This window comes from Puntigrus tetrazona, chromosome 19, assembly GCF_018831695.1.
Source record: "Puntigrus tetrazona isolate hp1 chromosome 19, ASM1883169v1, whole genome shotgun sequence".
NCBI classification, from domain to species: Eukaryota; Metazoa; Chordata; class Actinopteri; order Cypriniformes; family Cyprinidae; genus Puntigrus; species Puntigrus tetrazona.
The window spans coordinates 16,701,512-16,722,269 of NC_056717.1; the positions used below are offsets into that span (position 1 = coordinate 16,701,512).

The following is a 20,758-nucleotide window of genomic DNA, read 5'->3' on the forward strand; positions in this document are numbered from 1 at the left end:
GACAAAAACATGACTTAGTGGGTAAAAGAAAAAAATTGTACTGAATACTTTAATGTTGGGGTCACTAATATTTTTCCTATTCAGCAAGGACATGTTAAATTGATCAAAAGTGACAGACTTTTACATTCTTACAAAAATATCTATTTATATTTCTATGTGATAATTAATAAAAAACATTTTAATTGTAAAATTATTCCAAAAAATTGGCCTTGGTGAGCATCATTTTAAAATCTTACCGACTACCAACATTTGATGGGCAGTGTACTGTATATATTAGTAAAGGTAAGACTTAAGTCTTACTTGTCGAGATACACAGATGAGAGGCTGTAGACATGCTCCATCTTTTTTTGGGTGATGTCTATTTCTGAGCGCAGGACAGGGGCGGAACTGGACTGCAGAGATGTGGCCAGCACTGCTTCACTCTTCTCCACCATTTTATCCAGATCTTTCTTTATACCCTCCAACTCAGCCTGCACCTTCTGTAGAACGAAGTGAGAATACAAAAGTATATTAAGTTATGAAATAATATATAAGTGGCTTACAAACATTTTAATGACTGAAGTTGACATGCGCAGGCTCTTTGTTTAAGATACATTTAATGTATTTCTTTATCCAAAGATATAATGTACATTTAATGAAGTGTTTGTGCAGACCTTCTGTTCAGTGGCTCTCTGTGCACAGGCTTTGAGGGGCTCTTTGTCCGCCAGCTGTCTGAGGCGGTTCACGGTGCGGCTCTCACAGCCCTCTAGTCTCAGTCTCAGGTCCTTGATCTGGGTGATGTAACTCTTACACACTGACTCATCCTGTTCCCCTGAATAATTTAAATATTTAGTGTTAAAAAAGCTCAAACTCTGATACCAAAAAACAATCCCAAATCAAAACCACACACAGATTTCTAGAAAGGTCTCAGTCATATGTTGTATCTGCACTACAGGCACACTACTGTTCAAATGTCTGGAGTCAGTCAAAATTGTAAGCATTTTTGAATATTGAACTCTCACCAAGGCTTTATTCATTTGATCAAAATACAGTAGAAACAGTAATACTGTAAAATATTGTTACAATTTAAAGTACAGCGACTGTTTCTGATTTTAGTATATTTAAACATTTTATTTATACATGTTTTCAACAAATCCCTTAAAAATTTGTTTAATAATGCTGCTTTGGTACTCAATTTTTGGACAAAACAAATGTGCTGCTTAAAAACATATGTGCATGCCAAAGATGTATCTTAAAAACCAAAAAAGTGCTGTTTTTATTAAAACGGAATCCATTTTTTCAGGGCTTTTTGATGGATGAAAATGAACCAGAAAACCTTTATTACATTATAAATGTATTTGCTGTGAATTTTAATCAATTTAATTTATGAATGAAAATATTAATTTCTTGACTGCCAACCTTTAAACAGTAATGTATATTTTCACATGAAATCAAGCTGACATAGTTAGAAGCATTTGCATTCAAGTGCTTGTAGATAATGTGTTTAACGTAAATCAGTTCATTTGCACAGTTCATTTTAAGTGCATTCACTGCATTTCAAAATATCAAATAGTGAGGAAAATCTCTGTAATTTGACACCACAAAAAATATTAAAGACATGCTTAGAAACAGCAACACACACTGCTCCACTAGCAGTACATTGGAGTCAAAGGGGAAGAAAGCAAAATGCAAGCGATAACAAACAAATCATTTGCAGTTTATAAACAAAGAAACCCACACTGCACTGCAATCTTTACCCAGTATGCTTCCCTTCTGGATGAAAACAGGTTCTGAAAAATAAGTCTTGCAGTCATAATGGGAGGTGGCCCTATCCCGAATTTTCAAACTATGCTGTCATAAAAACGCTTAATCCAGCAGAAGATCAAACCTTCCTTTGTGTTGCATCAAGCATGCAGAAACATTTGCAGCTGTGCTCAGAGCTACACCTTAAAACAGGGTTGTTCCTGGAGCCAAGACAGCTTTGTCTGTGTGCAATCTCTTTCACTTGACGAACAGTGAAAGTGATGGATGGTTTCTATACATCTGGACAAACCCCGCCGCCCTAACATAACACCTACCTTGTTCAACAGAGCGTAGCAAGGTATCATAGTGTTGAGTGGCTTTGCTGTAACTGTTTTCGGCTTGCAAGCGATCGTCAGCACCGAAGAGCTCAGAATCCTGACTGTCACGCATGAAGGCCTGATAGTGTTCCTCCAGGTTCTTCAGGGTCAGGCGATATTCCTCAACTCTCAAAGTCTTAAACTACATAAAAGTAGAGAACAGAGTATATTTATTTATGCTTTTCAGCCTCTGCATGCAATCAAATAATACATAATATGTACAGTGTTATTTAACATAGCTATATGAAGTGAAGTATTATTGAGTCAGTTTTCAGTCAATATTATACTCAATTTATCATAGCAATGTAAATATATTGGCAAATACTAAATATTGAATCATTAAGAAACATACATTACAAAACAATAGTATAATGAATAAAATATTGAAAAACCTAATGACAAAATGCAAAACTTAACAACTTCATGTTCTATTTGAATATATTTTAAAATGTATTTTATTATTCTGATACTCAAATGAGCTTTCAAATCAGTCTTTACAAAATATAATAATATATGCATCCTCATGATAAAATAAATGCATCCTTGCTGAAATGTATTTTTACATACTGTACATTATGATATTGCAATGTTTTTTTTTTTCATTTCTAAGTATATAATGGCATATAATTTCCATCATTTCATAAATCTTGGTGCATATTAGTTGTAGTATTTTGTTCTAAGACAAAAAAACTGTTTGATTACATCATTACATGATTTTTACTGTATATTTCTGCCACATGTACATCAATTTGACAAAGTCATGACAGATCAGCTTATACTAAACAGAAACTCAATTTCCTGTAAAGCTGCTTTGCAAAGAGAAAAATTCAATACAAATAAACTTGAATTAAATAAGACTTTGTACAGACTTTGCACCAAGCTTCTGAAATCCTAAAAAAGGGGTTGTGTGCAAGTTACCATGATTAAATTCCAGGAGTTGATAAGCAGGATATCTCGCATGAGGTACTGCCAGGACAGCAGGCTCTTCATATCTACATGCAGCTTTTGCCAAAGGACCATCAGCCTCTGCAGACTAGAATCTAACCTGGGGTTCAACGCAGAATTAACGATAAGGTGGCAAAGTCAAAAACTGATCAGAATGATTTGGTTTATCCCTCAACGTTTGACATAAATCGCAGCAAAACCACACATCTTGACTCAAAAGTGAAAGACAGAGATAAAAGCATGTTGAATTTGAATGTGCTGCCAACTAAAGCAAGGGAGGTCAAATGAGAATAGATTCGTGCACTCGTATCAGGCTGTACTTTGTTACCCAGAGCTGATGTCCATGGCCTCTTTGTTGGTGGGAGGGATAAGAAAACAGATGGATGGAACTGTGGCCTCGTTTCCACTGGAATTTCGAACTTTCCACTTGTATGGTTGGGAGTTGTTCACCAAGACACACTCGTCTCCTTTATGTACTGTGATCTGGGTCAAAAGTATGAAGAATGTTATTCTGCAGTGATTTATATGGATTACATACGGATTACAAGTTACTGGGTGTGGCCGACTGCTTAATAACAAAAAAAAAATCATGCTTAATTGCAATTTAATATGCAAACCACACATGTGATTTCCATACAATAAAAAAAAAGGAACTATGATGAAGGAAGGCAAATAAATAATGTGGTTCAAAACATTGTCTACATGTCCTCATTTGTACTTCTTTTATTACCAATGTACTCAATGTGTTTACCTCCATTTGTTTGAAGTCACAAACAGCCTGAATGGGTAATTTGCCTTTGACAGGGTACGCTGTATTCCTCGGCTTTAGCTGGATAATAGTCTTGGCTCTCCGGTTGAGACCCTCCAGGTGTGTCTTGAATTCGTTTAGCTGTTCTTTTTCTTCCTGGAGGCCAGAGAAGATAACTTGATATGCGTGTGTGTGTGTGTGTGTGTGTATATATATATATATATATATATATATATATATATATAAACAGTAAAATAAGTAATCACCCTGCACTAAATACATTTGGGTATTTACTGGTTTGTAAAATTCCAGACATATTAACACCCACCACTGAATCCTGAAGTAGATCCTCTAGTCGTGTGACTGTGATAGAGCGGTCACACACATACTTCTTCTTCATCATGTCCTCCATCTTTTTCATCCTCTCTTCAGCCTCTTTAACATCTGAGAAGAACTGTGCAACAGAAAAATTGGTTAGGAGATTAAAAGATTCAGCGGAAATCAATTTTAATTTTAATTTAAAATATTATTGCCTATAATAATAATATTTTTCATTATTATTATTATTATTTATGTACCTGAAAGTAAGCTGTGTTTTCCTTGAGATGGGTCTCAATGCAGCAGCACAGCTGAAGGATCCAGCTCCACTGAGTCTGAAGAGCTGCAGTGAAAGCCTACAGAAGAAAAAAAAACATATTACAACAGAATTATCTGTTAAAATATACAACAGAGTCAAAAGGTCCACATTGAAAACACAATGTGAAATTGAAAATATAATTGAGCCCTGGAAATAGAAAGTTTCAGGACTTTAAAAAAATGTATAACAGAATCTTTAAATGCTAAAAAAGATGAAAATATTAAATATTCTCGCACAAATAAGTAAAATACTTCTTTATATTATATTAGTCATAAAGACTCTCTTTTATTACTAAATTATTTAGCTTTTTTGTCAGCTCTATATTTACGTTATGTAAGACTAATTTACTCTAGACTATAAGTCTATAAGACTCATTTACTGTAGTAGCTTGTTTTGGACAAACATAAACAATAAATTACTAATTGTAAAATGTTGTACCTCCACAGTTTTCCTGGCAGGGTGGCCTTCTTTTAGCAGTTTGTCTCCAGTCATCTGGACGTTGTTAACTCTCTTCTCCCTCTGTTCAAGATCTCGCATCAAACCCTATGCAATAGCACAGGAACATCAACTACTATTGTCAAATTAAAATGACATCGCAGAGTTATTTTAGTGCAGGTCAAATCATGATGTGTTGGCAGATGTGTTGGTGGTCTTACAGAGTAGTTATCTTTCTTGGCGGTCATGTTGGAGTTTCGGTCGCTCCAGTCGTAGTTCACTTCCTCCTCTTCTTTCTCGTTCAGCCACATCAGCTCTTTTGTGGCGGCCACAACAAAAGCGTGCAGCTGATCTAAACACCGCAGCCGTGACTTGGAAGCGTTCTGGAGTAGAAAATCAACCAAACTTGACCGACAAAAAAATTTGCTAATTCTGATTCAAAAGGCTTTGTAAGTTATGAGTTTGCCATGAAGATTTTTTTTAAGATCCATAATTATAATTCAACAAAGGGATCAGTGTATATTAGCTCTAAATTTAAGAGCGTACCAGCAGTTTAGCGTACTGAAGGTCCAGTTTGCCCAAGTATTCTCGATAGGCTCCTTTACTGACTTGAGTCAACTGATTCTGAGAGGAGAGAAAATTATGTTAGTTTTGTGATATTACAGTCAGTCATTCTTAATTTATATATGAAGCGTGCATGGTTTACTGAGAACATAATTTTTTCTTTCCCGGTTGCTTTATACTAAGTACACAATACAAAACATATAATATGCAATATATAATTTACTATAAGTACATAAATATAATCACTGAGCGTTACTCAGTTCACATGCAATTAAGTTAGCAAATCTTAAATATACAGCAACAAAACTGAGGGAACACAATATCCACTACAAAAGTGTAAAACGTCTCATTTAAGACTAACTGGATAAAATACTACGGAAATATGCATTAAAACAATGCATTAAATTACCTCATCAGCCCGAGCACGATCAATCTTGTATTTGAATTCCTCGATGGACTGATGAAGGCCACGATGGCTGCCGAGCTGAGACTCAACAGAGGGCAGATCTTCGCCCCACTCTGCACCATCAATGCGTCTCTGGTTCTCCTCCACCCAAGACAGGAGGTCCTGAATGTACTTGAGAGTGACTTCATCAAGCTCGGGTCTTAAGCGCTGAGGAGACTGCTGTAATGTTTGCATGTGAGAGATCTGGGTCATGGGCACCTGGGTCACGGGTACCTGCGACACCGTCACTCCTGACTTCAGACGCAGATTAAACTCACTGCGCAGGTTAACCAGACGCTCGTGGAGGCGGTACACGCTGAGAGAACAAAGAGAGGACAGTTACTGATGCTGTTATGGAGAGTCATAGATATCATAGATATTATTGGTAATTGTTGTTTATGCAATTTCAATTGCTTTTTAATACATAAAAAGCAGCTGCCTCAGATATTGATGATAGTATTATATAAACAGATACTACTATTGTTATTTAAGCATTTTAATTGCTATTTAATACATATTTTGAAATTAACGTGTTGCATTTACAACTTTACAGAAAATCATGGCCTAAAATCAATGCAAGAAAAAAAATATTTGGAAAAAGTTGTAAATGAATGATTAAATACAGTATATACAAAATAGTAAATCCTTCATATTACAGTTCATTTCTAGCACTCACTGAAGTTCTTGACAGTGCCGAGTAAATTATTATACTTACCGCCGGTACATCTGTTCTGCCTGCAGATGGCGCCCATCTTTAAGTAATTGTACATCATTGAAAAGGTATCGGATCATGTTTTCAGCCTTGTTCAGATCTGTTTCTATCTCTGAAGCATGCTGAATAGGCTTTCCTGCACTCAGCAGTCGTATGTCCTGCAATAACAGCAAAATATTATTGTAGTGCTATTTGAAACAGGGTTTTCAACTACTGGGATTTTAAACAAAAAAAAATGAAATGGATATATATCTCACCGTTTGTAGCAGTGTTTCCACCTGGTTTAGCTGCTCCTCGCATAAACCTGACTCCATTTGCACCTTACTGACTATTCTCTGCAGACGCTCCAGCCTGTATAACAGACACACAAATACTTTTACACGCTGTGCATATTTCACTGCAAACAAAACTGTGAAAAATTAAGAATGCAATGACTAAATCAAACTAGACAATATTTACATGCATCAACATTTAATACATTAAAAAAAAGTCAGTCAAATCACTCACACCCTCCTCTCACGGAGCAGGTATTCCAGAGCATGGCTGTCATTCATAAAAGCCATGTCTACTAATCTTAATAATGCTGAATCCCAGTAGAGAGAAAGTTTCACAGAGCGGAGGCGCACAGAATCAGCTATTGATGTTAAGATGTGCTTCTGTAACTTTTCAGACTCATTAACATTCTGCAGAGCAACAGAATGTCTTGTGACAAATCTTTTTTGAAAGCAACGCCCTGTCTGCTTGTGTAAAATGATATTTAATGAACAATATGAAAAGCCATTTTAACAATTGGAATCTTTAAAGTAAGGCATTAGGATAAGTTATATATTTACATATAAATCAAAATATTGTTCTTTTACATTTGTTAAATCAGTAAAATGTTATGATTATTCAAGATATTTTTAGAGCAAGTCATTTCAGACAGATTTTTATTCTTGAAACTCTAAACAGTGATTCTTGGGATTATGTTCAAAACATTTTTTTAAATCTGAGCACTACTGCATTATACATTTTGCTTCTTTAGTTCAGTATTTTTTGGCCCATGGTATAATTATTTTTATTGTCAGATGCCCCTGTAAATAGTTTATTCAAATGAGTCATCATACAAAAAAAGCATCAGCAAGAAATGTAACATAAGAAATTAATGAAAATTCTCACCTTTCAAACTCTGATCGCAACAGTTTCTCACGTTCCAGAATGGCCACATGCAGGCGTCCCCATTCCTTCTCCACATCGATGGGGTGGTAGCTGGGGGGGACCTTGATCTGACCTGCCTGCACAGCACCCTGGTGACAAACGATACCCAAACATAAAGTCAAATCCTAGTAAAAACTGTAATAAATGCTTGTTTAAATGGCAATTTAATTTGCCATGGCAATTTAGTTTGAGTGTGGCAAATTTAACTAACCTCTAAAGACTTATAAATGAGCTTGGAGCGATTTTTGTCAGTCTCTTTGGCTGGTAGTTCAGTCTCCTTGAACTTCAAAAACTGACGCCAGAGAACCTACAACAAAATCAGGAGGAGAAATGACAGACAAAAATAAATATATATACATGTTGTTGTTGTTGTTTTTACATTTTATTGTTTGGAATGTTTTTCTATAGTATTATAAACGCATGCATTTGTGATCAGAAAAAAATTGCACAAATGCAATTTTGTACATACATTTCATAACAATTCTAGCTGTTAAATAACAGTATCAAACACATTACTGTACAAAATCATAATTACACGTACATATACACATGAGTGATTATTAAACCCATAGATCATGAGACTAACCTCAATTTCCTCATAGCTGGAGGGGAACTTGCGTTCCTCAAACACGATAACGTGATGTCTGATCCACTGGAGTAACATGGTCACTAGCTCGTAATATTCCTGCCAGCGCAACTCCAACTCCTGTGCACAGTGATGAACATGATTTCAATCAATACATCTCAGTGGCCCATGATACCTGTATAATTACATATACTTTCAAAACACTCACATTGGCTTTGACTCCATCGCGAACGTCAGGAACTCTTGGCATGACATCATACAAAGAGGACACATAAGTGATGATGGACTTCTCGTCTGGGTGTGGCACGTCCACATCTGCAGAAAGAGAAAACTAATTACCATCAATATTTACAGTACACTATCGCACAAAGGTTTGCTGACCAAGGCTGTGATTATATGATTATAATAATATTGTGAAATATTACTACAACTTAAAAAAAGGTGGATCCACCCTTGTTTTATAATTTAATATATTCTAAACCATAATTTTTCTGAATTCCTTAATTAATAAAAAGTTCCTAAGAATAGCATTTATTTGAAATAGAAACCTTTTTATATAAATATAGAAACTGGTACATTTGATCAGTTTAATGCATCCACACTAATTGTGCAGTTTTTGTAAAATTGTTAATAAACCCTCCATTTTAAACAGCAGTGTACATTACTCAACTTCACTATCAGTAAAAGTAAAACCAAAACCACTATTAGGTCATTATTAGAAGCTACTCTTACATAGGCATAAAAAAAATAAATACTTCCTAAATCCATTAAATCCTCTAGGATCAACTGAAGTCTAGAATGAAAAGCATATCCTTGAAGGAAGATGCAGAGGGATGTTTTTACCTTCAGGATCCAGCAGGCGTGTGACGCCCAAGTCTCTTTCTGCTACGCTGAAGGCCTGCTCGAGATTCTCCAGGTTGGTCTGTCTGTACACCTTATTCATGTCAATCAAATTTGGTCTGCAAGAAAAGACAAGGAGACACAGAATGAAGATAGATGTGGACACTGACAGAAAAATAACCCCAGAGATAAACAATGTTCATGAACAAACAAAAAAATGTAAAGATTGCTTTATTTGCTTAATATAAAGACTCTTCATTTAATTTTTTTTTTTTTTTCAAAATGCATCATGAACCAAGCCTTTTTATAACTGGATTTTAAGACAGTGACTGCTCATTTGGTTTAATAGTTCGCATTTGATTGATTAGGTTTAAAGAAGTATTTTTTTTGTTAGCAAACAAACATCCCATAGTTATGAACTGCGAAACTTCCCTAAGGTCTCATTTGAATGCATACCTGCAGATTATATTTATATGCACACTGCTTGGCCAAACCTGCAGGCTATGTAAACATCTGTGCCAGTATCTCGGCAGGTGAAGGCAAGACTGATGGCTCTTCACAGGATTTGAAAAAAGCCTCTCTTATGTGACTAAGTACTCACTCAACAGCAATCATTGCAAGGCGCCAAAAACAATTACATTGAAATACTACATGCACACACAAGCATCCTGTTAACTTCATGAAGAACAACAAATCTAAATGTTATAGCAAATAATGATCAAATATGTTGACTAAACTGTCAACGAAATTCCAAAAGCTGCAATGACAAAGGCTTTACTTTGCTTTCAATAATGTTTTTAATCAAAAAATGAATAAGAAACATTCATACGACTCATTGACTGTCTGTGTAAGCAGGTAGCACGGCTGGCCCCAGGGAAGCTCGGCATCTGAGACGAACACTTTTCTGTAAGAAAACCCATCTCTACTTAGGGTGGAGAGGCATTGCTCCATGCCGTGTTCAAGATCTCCGCTCTGGGATCCACCACTAGAACAAGCACCAGGGCTGATGGACCACTGGCCTGAATCGAACGAAGCCTCTGATGGTACATCTTCACACAGCATGACCACCCGGTCCTCCAGGTCACTGACGGATCCGTGGCTGGACGTGGTGCTGCGACTCTTTCTGGAGCGTAACTTCCTCTTGAGATTAAACATTGTGTTGGATTGAATGAATCAAAATCCTATTCTTTGAAACGTGTGCAGTAACACAAGGTGCAGATGGGTATTCTTGTCCAATGAGAAGCAAGTTCCAGCCAACGGGTAGCAGTCTCAGTCCTCAGAGAAACCGCACTCCATTTTAATGCAAACATCAAGCTTTACTGTTGCTGTCGCGATGGAGTTCACACACTAATCTGTTCGTCGAGTGGCAAGCGAAAGGGAAGACGAACTGCTTCTTATTCGCTCAAATCTCAAGAGTAATCTGCGTCCGATGAACCTGAGCTATGCAGTAACACGCTGAAAGATAAAAACACACCCTCTGGGGATCCTTTCAGATTCAACACGCCCTCATTACTGGATTCTGGTTTCAAACTTTTTTTCATAAGTGCCAATTTGAGCATACTTGAATTTAATCCTGCAAAATCTGACGTAAACCAAAGTGAATTTGTTGTGGTTGAGTGGTATTTGTACGATGTCTGTTATGGTTCAGCTGTTCTCAGGTTATTGCGTGACAGTTTCTTGTGTCCCATGTGTAAGAGCAAATTGTGCTCTAGAAGGTTCAAGCAGGTCAGTCTACCTTTAAGTATGGCATGATAGATCTTGTTTCCTGTCAAACATCACTTGGTAAAAGCCAAGATTTATTACATAAATTATCAAACCGACAAGGGGCAGAAGGGGTCTGTGATTGACACAGCAAATACAACCAGCAAGTCTGGAGATGAACTTCATAAACAGCATGGAGATACAAGGGAATGTCAACTATTTCTCTCTTCTCAGGTGCCAGGGTTACCTAATCGACTATTTTTTGAACATTCTCCTTAAAAATCTGGCTTTTTTCATTAGCACCATTGGTGGATCTGGAGAACAGCTAAGACAAAACTTTGATCATATGTTTTTACCTGTGTTTATGGATGATGGCATTGAAGAGCCTGCCATCTCTCCAGCTGGTGGTGAAGTTATCACACCGCAGACCTTGGTAGCCCTCCACCATCCGTTGAGACCACAAGAGCAGCTTCTCCTTGGCAGTCATATCATCTGACTGACCGTTCACCTGGATATCGGAGATCTATTGTAGCCAAGAAACAGTGAAAAATTCAGAAAAGTAGACTGCATTAAAACTAGATTAAAAAAAATGACAATGTCCCAAGAACACAAAAATAATAATTCTGTATTATTTTATAAATAAATAATAGACTAAAATATACAAAGTGGATAAATAAAAAATGTACAATGTGATAAAACTGACTGCAGTTACTGCAGTTGTTCTTGTATTAAAACAATGGAACTATTAGTATTATGATATTAGTAGCGCAAAATGCTTTGAATTGAATTGAAACAAACATAAAGGCAAAGAGTATAAAATTTATATGCAATAGTTTAAAATGTGAACTTTGTTGCTTTTGCAATAATGAAAAACCATACACTATGATGCTCTGGGTAAATATAGCATTTTACCATTTGAATTTGATAAAAAAAAAAAAATACCCTCACTGTTGCCAAGATATTTTGGACAAACATTGTGGTTAGCAGTGATCATAAGATTCATTTATAATAAAAGGCTTGTTCAAATTTTAGTCTGTGATTATTGAATGCGTTTGTTCCTCTGGTGACTCATCGTCAGGATTCCCCTTTGGGTAATAACAGCTTAACGGCTAAAATCAAGTTTCCTCCTATTATAAGACTTTTGTAGGGAAGTCTGGTCGGTCTTGACCAATGAATCCTTACATTATGGATGTGCTCAGTGACTCAGACATGGAAATACATCCTCCACCCTTGCAGCATAGCTTTACGAGAGCCAAGAGGGGCATTTAAGGTCTTTTTTTAATGCTAAATTCTTTTCAATGTCAATTTTTTTAATATTTTTGGTGGTAACTATAAGCCCAACAATTCAAACTTCTTAAGAAAGTTATAGCAAGAATATTTTATATATATATATATATATATATATATATATATATATATATATATATATATATATATATATATATATATATATATATATATATTTTTTTTTAAATATATTTACTACTGGCAAAATTACATTTGCTGCCAAACTCAACAGCTCCTAATTCTGATATAGTGTATTATAATTTTTACTCAATTTTTACTCAAATTCATGACTAAGTTTATTTAATATGCCCCAGAAAAATAACTATACTTTGTTGAATATAATAAAAATATGTCTCAAGTTGCCATAATGTTCTATACAGCACGTTTCTGTAAAATGACTAATTCAATCTTTTGTGCCAAGATAAGCACTTTTTTTTTTAAACTGCAGGAAAGGAAAACAATTAAGATGCATTCCCACAACCAAAAACAGCACAATTGATCTCTTGAGTCACCAAACCAACATGCCAGCGTGCCTGCTTCCACTTCCTTTAGAGAAGATGTGAGTCACCAACCGAAATGGACACCGTCCCAACCCATAATCCCCCACAGGTCTACTGTGACAAAAACGCACGCTTCGCTTTTTATTTCCCAGAAATAAAGTACACAAATGCACTCCAGTCTCCTCATAATGAGACAAAACTTTGTGTAGCAATCCAAAGACAATAGAGTGCATTGGCATAGAACACCACCTGATATTTTAGTTCATGCAGAAATGAGCATAAGGCCAAGTGTGAAAGTACAACAAATACTTGTTCTGTTCTGAGGTGGTTGTGTTTTGTGGGTGGGCTGAGATTTATATTTGGCACAATGATGAAAAGTGATCTCTATATCACTGTTGCCAGATGATACATTAAACCCTGTCACAAGTCTGCACAGATGTCTGTGTTGTTACAGCAATAGTAACAGCAAGCTGAGAGACTAAACCTTGTTGAAAAAAGTGAAAAGGGAAATGAAAATCTGTGAAGCAAAACCGAGGAGACCATATAAAGAACTAATTAGAATGTGTCTGCTCCAGTATTGCACCAGACCTGGAAGTGAAGGATGATGGTCCATATTAGCCCGAGGGTCAGTTTTGGATTTCCATCCGCAATGTCGTCATTTCTGATGTTCACCAGTTTCACCTGTTAAACAATGAGATCTGTGTTAAACAGTGAAATCTTATAAGACCAGGGTTTTCCAGGGAGTCTACAGACCCCTGTGGGTTTGTAAAGGTACTGCAGGAGGTAAATGGAAAATAATATTTAAGTTACAATTCTAAACACTGCAATTGCGTTGCTAAGATTTTTGATTCATTATCATAACTTATGACCAAGAAAAAGTAGCTTTTTATATTTTTATATTAAGAACTATACATGTTTTATATTTAGCTTTTTTAGTATTGCAATTCTGATTCTGAAAAGAAAACAAAGGGTAAAGGAATAGATGAAAAAACAGCTTATGAGGTGTTTGGTTCACTTTACCTGTCTATGTTTGAGGAAGTCCAGTGCGATCTGTACATTCTGTAGTTTGTGAAAGCGCATGCGACCCTTCTCTCTTGGCTGAAAAAGAAAAAGAAAAAAAAGAGAGATTTATAAAAAGAAAAACAAAAACAAAATACGGTTATGAAAAGGCAGAGATTATAGATGTATTGAATGATAAAAAATTGCATTAACCAAATATATAACGCAATGACTAAAGTAGAAATACGATAATACAGAAAAATTATGTCTTAACGTTTTGGGGAAAAAAACGAAAAAATGAGACCAAAAGGTGAAACCGAACATCCAAACATTTTATTGTACAGAAAATTTAGAAAACATTTTAGCATTTAAAGTTTTAGGTATTTAAATTTAAATTCTGATATGAACCTACAAAAAAAGTACCTAAAGTAAATCATTACTAAGCAAATTCACTATTAACTTAATATTTTCCACATCTCATGGAACTATATGCCCTATATATAATAGGCTTATTCATTTGAAACCCAGGGACCAGAGATCTTCCAGCTTCGTTACCTATAATCTATTACCTGAACATACACCAATGACATCACTATGTCAAGATGTGGACAAAATGCACCAGCGTACAATAAGAACATGCAATGACAACAGTCATCAGTCATCACAATAAATAGCCAATCAAAAGCTAAGCTGTCCCATGAGCCAGGCTCTTATTGGCTTGCAGTGCATGATGTCACTTAGGTTCCCGATGGATCCCATATTTGCAAACATGAGAAGACATGAATCGATGCAGAACTAAAACCAATGTTGAATACTAAACTAACATACATTACGTCAAATTCCTGAAAGTTATTGGTTCCCTGCATTCCAGAACATTCCATCACAAAAAATTGAAAAAATAACGCGAACATTTAAATAACCACCCTGATTTCTATACAAATAGTAGCATAATCTATTTCAATTTTTAATTAAATATTTTTGTGAACATGGGGGGAGGACGGCACCGTGGACAAGGGACATGACAGAGGAAGTGACATCATGCACAACACATTTCCCCTGGCAGTGACACATGCCACACCCCTTTCCGGGGAGGCGAGCCGGAAATTTTCAGACCCAACTCACCAACCGCGAATTCCTGACAACGTCTCGCTCCCTCGGCTACCACAGCAAGAGCATCGCAAGAGAAGAGGCAAAGGCAAAGGGGTCAAGGTCAGGGCAGAGGTGAGCAAACAGGAAGTTGAAAAAGGAATGGTCAAGGGGGGTCAAACCGGTGCAGAGTTGAAACTGAGGCAGAAAATGTCAGATTGTTAATGTGTTAAAGGAGTGAGACGCAATGCAAAAGAGACACATTCACAGTAGAGGTGCTCGTAAGGACGGGGAGATGTGAGGAGACATTCGTTCCTACCCACACATTTCTGTATGTCATACAGGTCATACAGATCTGAATGCCACATGTAAACCACTGACGCATGCAAAACGAATCTGAGGGACACGACTTTTGGGGTGTTAAGCTGTAGAACTGTCCGATCAGATGCAGATTTCAAGGGGAACTTTACTCAAACGTAAACTACAAGGACTACAAAGCGAAAGAGGACACAGGAAGAGGAGGGGCTTATGTTAAGGGAGCAGATCCAGGTAGTGAGACTTAGCCTTGCAAAAGCGGAATTTCAAATTGATGTTTGGAAGTAGGTTTTGAATAGGGTTGTGGATGGAAAATCTGATCCCATATTGGCATGAACTTACCAGCGTCTCTCCAGACAGCACCTCCAGCAGCGAGATGAGGTTGTGTCCATCTCTGAGATCCTCGTACAGGTCTGTGATGTGTCTCTGGGCCTGGATAAAACAGGAATTTATCATTACGAATAATGAAAACTGAGGAAAGTGGAAAACTACATGTTCAAGACAATGTTACGCTATTTAATACAGTTCTCCGCATGAATTGATTTGAATGGGTTGACTGTGGCATCAAGCGAGCAAATATTTTTAAATAATGATCACAAAAGTATATTATTGACTTATTATTGATTAAGGCACTAGTTTTATGTCTTTTGCAATACATGACACAATTTAATTAATTTTTAAATATATTAAATATTTTTAAATGAAACTAGAAGTTATTTCACAATGTATTTTTTATTTTTACTGTATTGTTGATCAATTAAATGCATCCTTTAACTGCAAACTTGTTTTAGAAACGGTAGTGTTCTTAGTTTGTTGTGTGTCTATTTTATTTACTTCAGTTCAGATATTTGCAGGCTTTAGTGACTAAATTCCCAGAGATTCCCTACTGTAAAAATAAGAGGTCTTAAACCCTAAAATGTTTTGTAAGCATTAAAACTACAAATATTATGATGGTGTGGAAAATACGGGCAAACGTCAGTTAAAATTACTTTTCTCACAAAAACCTGTTCGCACTTAGAGCTTTCCATATACAGCTCAGTTTACAATGCGGGAACTAACTATCATAAATCTATTAGAAATCACCTTGGCATTTTAATAATTCCAAAACAGTTTCACGAAAGTTAAGTTAGTTAGATCTACGCGATAAAAAACACACATTGATTTGTGGGCTGTATGATACATTATTAACTATTGAAAATATCTGGAGGCTGAAGCAGTAAGCACAGAAAGTACTAAAGGAGACAAAAAACACGAGTGTTAACTTCTCTAGTGTTTCATGCAAGGAAGGCAGGAGAGGTTGTATGTTAGCTCTATGTGCAGATGTAGGAAGCTACGGTGCATGTGAAACCCATGCAGTAATAACAGAAGTCACTCTGCAAAGGTGTGATCACAGACACCACCTACCTCTGCCTTCCAGTGCTGACAGAGAAAGATGGAGGAAAGGATGGAACATGGAGAGATAAAAAGAGAAAGGTTGGAACAGATGGGAAATACAATGAGAACTGTTCGACAGAAAGACAGCGAGAGACACACAGACAGATATAACAGTGAAATGAACACAGATGCATGATGGCGTGAATTTAAATATTTCATTTATGACATCAAATCTTTGAATAGACCTTTACTTGTATAAACAAGTCTACTGATGACAGAACTTGTCAGAAATATATTTGTTTAGTTTTATTAGTTAAACATGGAGCAACATATCAAATAAGACGGAGCACAGCACGCGTGTGGCAAAACATCAATATTATATTGTCTATGTCTATTATGAAGTCTAAATTAGCAATGACACATCACTAACGCATCTGCTGAAACCATAATTTTGGCAACTCATTCTTATTTAATCTTAGGGCAGTTGTCGTTCCGTGCCTAGTTTAAAACGAGAGACAGTAACGCTTTTCTGGCGTCCAGGTTTCCATCCCAAACGGCTGCATCCAGATGAGAAGGATTTCCTTACAGCAAACGAACAACCCACAGCAAAGCCTCTGAGTCACTGGATCTCAACTGCAGACCACTGAATAAACCCTATGCCTCTTTAGAGGAAGGAAAATTGGTACGCTTTCAACTCAGGGTTTTTTTTGGTCTCTGGCAAAAATGTACATTCACGATCTGACTGATTTTCACAGAGAAAGAGCGACAGCGCACTGAAATGATCGCTCACGTTTTCATAACCGCTGGCCAAATTCAAAAATGAAACTAAAATTAAATCATCTTTGAGAGCAAGGGGGTCCTGGTATATATATATATATATATATATATATATATATATATATATATATATATATATATATATATACACACACACACACATTTGTGCAGAATATTATTTGTACAAATATTCCACAGACTTTACTTGACATAAATGTAAAAAATTATAATTCATGTAATTATTTATAATATTTATATACTTATTTATTATAACAAGTAAAATACTGATTGAAATTGTTTTAGATCATATCTCAGCATTTACTTTGTAAAAATTCCCAGTTTACACAGTACCGTAAACTGCTGCATCACTTACGCTGCTTTTTCACTTTATTCCAGGAGTTGTTTTTCATTTTCTTTTTCTTTACTTTGTAAATTTTGGGGTAAAATTTCGGATCGCATTTTGAAACACTTCCTTTTCAACTGGGGCGGCATGTGGGCCAGACTGCTGGACGGAATCCAAAGCGGCGCCAAGAAAACAATCCGTTTCTTTGGGGATATAAAATGAGACCAGATGTTGATGACTCATCCTCACATACTCATAAATAAATAAACAGCACCTTTCAGCAGTGCAGCGTGCTGGGTGTGTACAGGACGATTATTCAGCCATCACGATCTCCTCAGCAGTAGCAGTTACACGCACTCGCCATATGTTTTCACATACGGGTTAGACAAACAGACACGGTACTGTCCTTCCCATTCTCTCTCTCTCACACACACTCCTATCATTTTGGCTCTTGCACTTTCAGCGTCACACTCTGTTATTTTCCATGTAATGACAGACAAATAAGTGTGCTCTCTGTGCAGTTTTAGTATGTGCTAAGAGTTTCCAATCAAGCAGCTGTCACCACAGTCATTTGTAGTTACTGCTCCAGTCATCTTCAAAACAAGCCCTTGAGATAATGGGTTGACGAAGTGGCCATTAGTGAAGGAAAAAGTGAGATATTTGACTGTGCAGTTACAAGCACCTAGAACAACTGCATGTGTATTGTTGTAGACTGATTGCAATTGCTGTATGGATGGTGATACCTTCATCAGATGCTTGTTCACCCATTTTGTGAAGGTCTTTTTCTGTACTCGATCCCGTTCATCTGTAAAACACAAAAAGACACGATTTTAGTGAAATCTGAGAGATGCATTAGAAACCAGTGAATGTTATACCGCATACTAATGGAAACTTTTTAAACTGAAGTATTATGTTAATAATAATAGTGCTCTGTGTGGTTTTTATAGCGCACTTTATGTGGTTCCACACAGTGATGATTTTAGAGAAGCAAAACCTTATAGGAATTAGAATAGGTTTGCATCATATTTGCTTGTAATCATCATGTTTGCATGCGATTTAATTAAGAAATACTTTCATGTTTTTATTCAGTAAGGATGCTTTAAATAGACTTTGAAAAAGAGAAAACACTTTTTTACGATGGTTTCAAAACATGCTTATATAACTGCTTTCAACATATAATGATAATACATATAATTGATAATAATAATGTTTCTTGAGCAGCAAATCAGCATATTAGGATGAATACTAAAGGATCATGTGACACTGAAAACGGAAGCGATGGCTGCTGAAATTATATTTAAATGCCGCCTTGTTGAGCAAAAGAGACCTTGAAAAGCATTTTTATAAAAAAGTCTTACCGACCACATCTTTTAAACAATAAAGACATTTAAAACAGTTTCCTTAAAGGTATTTATCATGACCCAAAATTGTACAGTGATTGGGTGAGCCCACATTATGAACATGCTGTGCATATCTTACAGACACCACAGTGTAAATTAGCGGTCTATATCTGCTCATCTGAGCACTTAGAAAACATTCCACTGGTGAAAAGTCAACTGACTGGTTGATTTTGGCTCTTTTTAACTGACTTAAATTGAAAGTTTTTCAGTTCTTAGTTTGGCATCTATTTTCTTTACTTGAGTGCAGGTATTAGCAGGTCTTAGTGACTAAACCAGAGATTCCCTACTGACAAAAAAAGAAAGACGATCTTGAATCAAGATGCTTCTAAAAAAAAAAAACAACCAAAAAAAAACTTTTTTACTGGCAGCCTTTCTAATGTTAAATGTGCTCCTCAATTTGTTTAGAAGCTTTTAAATGTTCCGCATTTACCTTCATCTCAAATTACCATCATCAATGTCATCAAACATTTATGTGGAAACTTGCTGAAAGGCGTGCTAAAGGAGTGAAATGTTCCAGAAGTACCACCACCTGAATCTAGTGCGTTTCACAGTGATCTTGTAAAATGTTTCATGACTAATATAAAAGAAAATATAAGAGGAAAAAAAGCTGTATAAATGCATCTTTTTCGGGTAAATTTTTGGCTTTATGATAATAATGGCGCATTAGATCTAGAAGGAAAGACAATACAAGTGATCTCAAGTTGAGCTGTGGTTAAAGTGCACGCGAAGAAAAAGCACATCGGCTTACTATCACTAAATGAAAAAAAAAGTTGTTTTCATCAACATTTCATCAAAACACTGAGATAACGCAGCACAAACCATCTGTAGCATAACAACTGCAGGGAACTGGATGCATGTTGTTATACTGTCATTCGGTTTCCATGGCAGCCACGTCAATTGGCATCACCACATCACTTCCTGTTTCTAAAACCTCGTGCTGTCACGAAAACCAATTCCTGTGACTCATTGTATGAAGTCCTTTATGAAACAATGAACATTTATCTAGTCACTTAAAAAACGGCTTTAACCATATATTGCAGTTTTGCATGGTAAACTGCATAAAACACACTTGTTATCACTTTTCAGATGCTTGTGGAGACATGAAACGACTGCATTTTACTGAGATTCCATCAGTAAGCTGATCTCAGGACAGCTCTAAGACAAGTGTGACCAACAATTAAACAGGTCAAAGGCTGGATAAAAAGGGCACTTAAACTTCCAAACAAAACAGAACAGAGCCTCGTAATGAAAAGGTATCGCCTATCAGTATATCTTAGGCCACCATAAAAGCTGAGGTTAATGTTCCATGCCACAGAACCAAAGCTTTCCAAGGTCTGACAAGGAGAAACACAAGATCTGAGAGAAGATGCATTCCTCTCCACGGCAGCTTTGACACTCGTAAAACTGAAGGCGTAGCTTAAGGGAATGGAGTTTTATGAAGTAATATGTCAGGGTAAATTATAGTACAAAATAAATCTAGAACATTTGCAATGTTTGAGCTGTGCTGTACTCAAACTGTGACCTCTTTTCCAACATGCCATGCATGTGCACGCAGGACCACAACCCAGATTTGGGATCCGCCTATGCAATGGCCCCTCCCTTTGGATCCCAAAAACTTAATTTTGACAGCTTATACTTCTTGTTATTGGTTGGAACAATTACAAGTACATTTCACCTGTCCATAGAGGACCAATTATGATGCAGAATGATAACTTGACTGCACAATTGATTGCATAACAAAAGAAGTTATAAATGTGTGTCAAAATAA

The 20,758-nt window shown here is 36.3% G+C and overlaps 1 protein-coding gene across 21 annotated transcripts in view; it reads right to left on the reverse strand.

Annotated features, from left to right (window-relative positions):
- The window catches only part of pleca (plectin a), an 86,006-nt gene that overhangs the window by 15,387 nt on the left and 49,861 nt on the right, over positions 1–20,758 (reverse strand). For 7 of the 21 annotated variants that reach the window (XM_043217266.1, XM_043217278.1, XM_043217283.1 and 4 more), the window contains 27 exons: positions 18,334–18,395; positions 16,501–16,515; positions 15,439–15,528; positions 14,818–14,853; positions 13,717–13,794; positions 13,285–13,377; positions 11,266–11,432; positions 9,212–9,327; positions 8,577–8,683; positions 8,369–8,488; positions 7,994–8,089; positions 7,744–7,871; positions 6,843–6,936; positions 6,589–6,743; positions 5,838–6,189; positions 5,411–5,488; positions 5,086–5,247; positions 4,868–4,972; positions 4,371–4,466; positions 4,121–4,246; positions 3,796–3,948; positions 3,373–3,527; positions 3,018–3,144; positions 2,058–2,241; positions 1,737–1,769; positions 654–811; positions 301–479 (listed from right to left, as the gene is read on the reverse strand). In XM_043217266.1, coding sequence (XP_043073201.1) covers positions 301–479; positions 654–811; positions 1,737–1,769; positions 2,058–2,241; positions 3,018–3,144; positions 3,373–3,527; positions 3,796–3,948; positions 4,121–4,246; positions 4,371–4,466; positions 4,868–4,972; positions 5,086–5,247; positions 5,411–5,488; positions 5,838–6,189; positions 6,589–6,743; positions 6,843–6,936; positions 7,744–7,871; positions 7,994–8,089; positions 8,369–8,488; positions 8,577–8,683; positions 9,212–9,327; positions 11,266–11,432; positions 13,285–13,377; positions 13,717–13,794; positions 14,818–14,853; positions 15,439–15,528; positions 16,501–16,515; positions 18,334–18,395 — 3,265 coding nt within the window. The remainder of the gene's footprint in view (positions 1–300; positions 480–653; positions 812–1,736; positions 1,770–2,057; positions 2,242–3,017; positions 3,145–3,372; positions 3,528–3,795; positions 3,949–4,120; positions 4,247–4,370; positions 4,467–4,867; positions 4,973–5,085; positions 5,248–5,410; positions 5,489–5,837; positions 6,190–6,588; positions 6,744–6,842; positions 6,937–7,743; positions 7,872–7,993; positions 8,090–8,368; positions 8,489–8,576; positions 8,684–9,211; positions 9,328–11,265; positions 11,433–13,284; positions 13,378–13,716; positions 13,795–14,817; positions 14,854–15,438; positions 15,529–16,500; positions 16,516–18,333; positions 18,396–20,758) is intronic. The other 14 variants (XM_043217279.1, XM_043217286.1, XM_043217289.1 and 11 more) reach the window with 6 other exon arrangements.